General features: G+C 48.7%; 1 protein-coding gene across 1 annotated transcript in view; it reads left to right on the forward strand.

Annotated features, from left to right (window-relative positions):
- Positions 1–2025, forward strand: part of KMT5A (lysine methyltransferase 5A) — a 41797-nt gene that overhangs the window by 25895 nt on the left and 13877 nt on the right. The window contains exons 4-5 of the mRNA XM_037744184.1: positions 1306–1525; positions 1617–1710. Of these exons, the coding sequence (XP_037600112.1) occupies positions 1306–1525; positions 1617–1710 (314 nt within the window). The remainder of the gene's footprint in view (positions 1–1305; positions 1526–1616; positions 1711–2025) is intronic.

Raw genomic sequence — 2025 nt, forward strand, 5'->3', positions numbered from 1 at the left:
TTTTAAAGACGGGGTTTCACCATGTTGGTCAGGCTGGTCTTGAACTCCTGACCTCAGGTGATCCGCCCACCTTGGCCTCCAAAGTGCTTGGATTACAGGCGTGAGCCACCACGCCTGGCCTTTCATTTCTTTTTTTGAAACAGAGTCTCTGTCTCTGTCACCCAGCCTGGAGTGCAGTGGTGCAATCTTGGCTCACTGCAGCCTCTGCCTCCCGGGTTCAAGCAGTTCTGCCTCAGCCTCTCAAGTAGCTGGGATTAAGGTGCACGCCAGCATGCCTGGGTAATATTTTTGTATTTTTAGTAGAGACAGGGTTTCACCACGTTGGCCAGGCTGTTCTTAAACTCCTGACCTCAGGTGAGCCACCGTGCCCAGCCCTTCATTCCTTTTTATTGGGCTGCATAATATTCCCTTGTGTGGATAGACCACATTTTGTTTATTTATCTGTTGTTGGACATTTGGGTTGTTTCTACTTTTTGGCTTGCAAATAAGCCGTTACATTTCTGCATAGATTTTTGTGGGGACATATGTTTTTAATTTTCTGGAATAGATGCCTAGGAGTGAAATTGCTGGGTCATATGGTAACTCTATGTTTAACTTTTTGGGAAAATGCCAAACTTTTTCTAAAGTTCCTGCACCATTTTACATCTGTGAGCAGTGTACTGTTTACTTAGTTTTTTAAAAAAGCAAATCATTTGTTATAAGGCAAGCAGTTTTCTAACACTGGCATTCCATGAGTGTTTTAAGTGACGGATCATTTACAGTATGCCTCCCAACACACAGGCCAGTCTGCTGGGGTACCATGCTGAGAACTGCTGTGCATGTGGGGCTTTAACCCACTAGAAGGGGACCTTCTTTTTCTTGAGAGTCTGAAATGAAGGGTGCCAGGCAGCTCTTGGGAAGAGTTTCTGCTTTGTCACCTTACTCCTGTCCCCTAATGCTATCCCAGTCTTTAGGAATGGCGCTTTTGGTCTGAGTCTGCAGCCTGATTCCTGAAAGCTATTGATCGAGCGCCCTTGCCAGCGTCTCTGTCTTTGGTGCTTCTGCCTCACAGGCTATCTGCAACGTCAAGACGCAGAAGCCTAAAACCTCTGCCCAGTGTCTTGGTTGAAAAATTGAGCTAGAGCTAGGCACTCTTCGTGTCATATCCGATAACGGACACGGGGCTTAAGAGGCTTAGGGTGCTCGTGCCTGACACACCCAGGATCCTCTCTTCTCAAAGCCTGTCTTAGAATGCAGCTGATGGTCTAGAAATGGAGAGACAGGGTACAGAATAAACCCCTGTCTTTCCCTTGCCTCCACCTGCAGAGAAAAGAAATGCTGGGAACGCAGTACGGAGCGCCATGAAGTCCGAGGAACAGAAGATCAAAGATGCCAGGAGAGGTCCCCTGGCACCTTTTCCAAACCAAAAATCTGAAGCAGCAGAACCTCCAAAAACTCCACCCTCGTCTTGTGATTCCGCCAATGCAGCTGTCGCCAAGCAAGCCCTGAAAAAGCCCATTAAGGGCAAACAGGCCCCCCGAAAAAAGTAAGTGCCCCCTTCAGTCCTCCTCCTGATGTAGAGCGGTTTGGTTCTTCTGACCCCAGGGAAGTCTGCTCAGGTGCCTGCGGGGGTTCAGGGGCCACCTCTCAGCCTCTCTCACCTCAAAGACTCAGATGCCCCGAGTCATCAGCAGGGATGCCACTATTTGTCAGTTTTTGGATCTGGCATGGGTCAGAGTTCAAGAGCTTCTCCTTCCTCCTCTCCTTTCCCACCCCAGCATAAGCAGCCCTCGTTTGTTTGTTTTTTTTGTTGTTTTTTTTTTTTTTTTGGGACGGAGTTTCGCTCTTGTTACTCATGCTGGAGTGCAATGGGGCGATCTCGGCTCACCGCACCCTTCGCCTCCTGGGTTCAGGCAATTCTCCTGCCTCAGCCTCCTGAGTAGCTGGGATTACAGGCACGCGCCACCATGCCCAGCTAATGTTTTTTGTATTTTTAGTAGAGACGAGGTTTCACCATGTTGACCAGGATGGTCTCGATCTCTTGAC

Source organism: Cebus imitator, unplaced genomic scaffold, assembly GCF_001604975.1.
Source record: "Cebus imitator isolate Cc_AM_T3 unplaced genomic scaffold, Cebus_imitator-1.0 Scaffold169, whole genome shotgun sequence".
NCBI lineage: Eukaryota > Metazoa > Chordata > Mammalia > Primates > Cebidae > Cebus > Cebus imitator.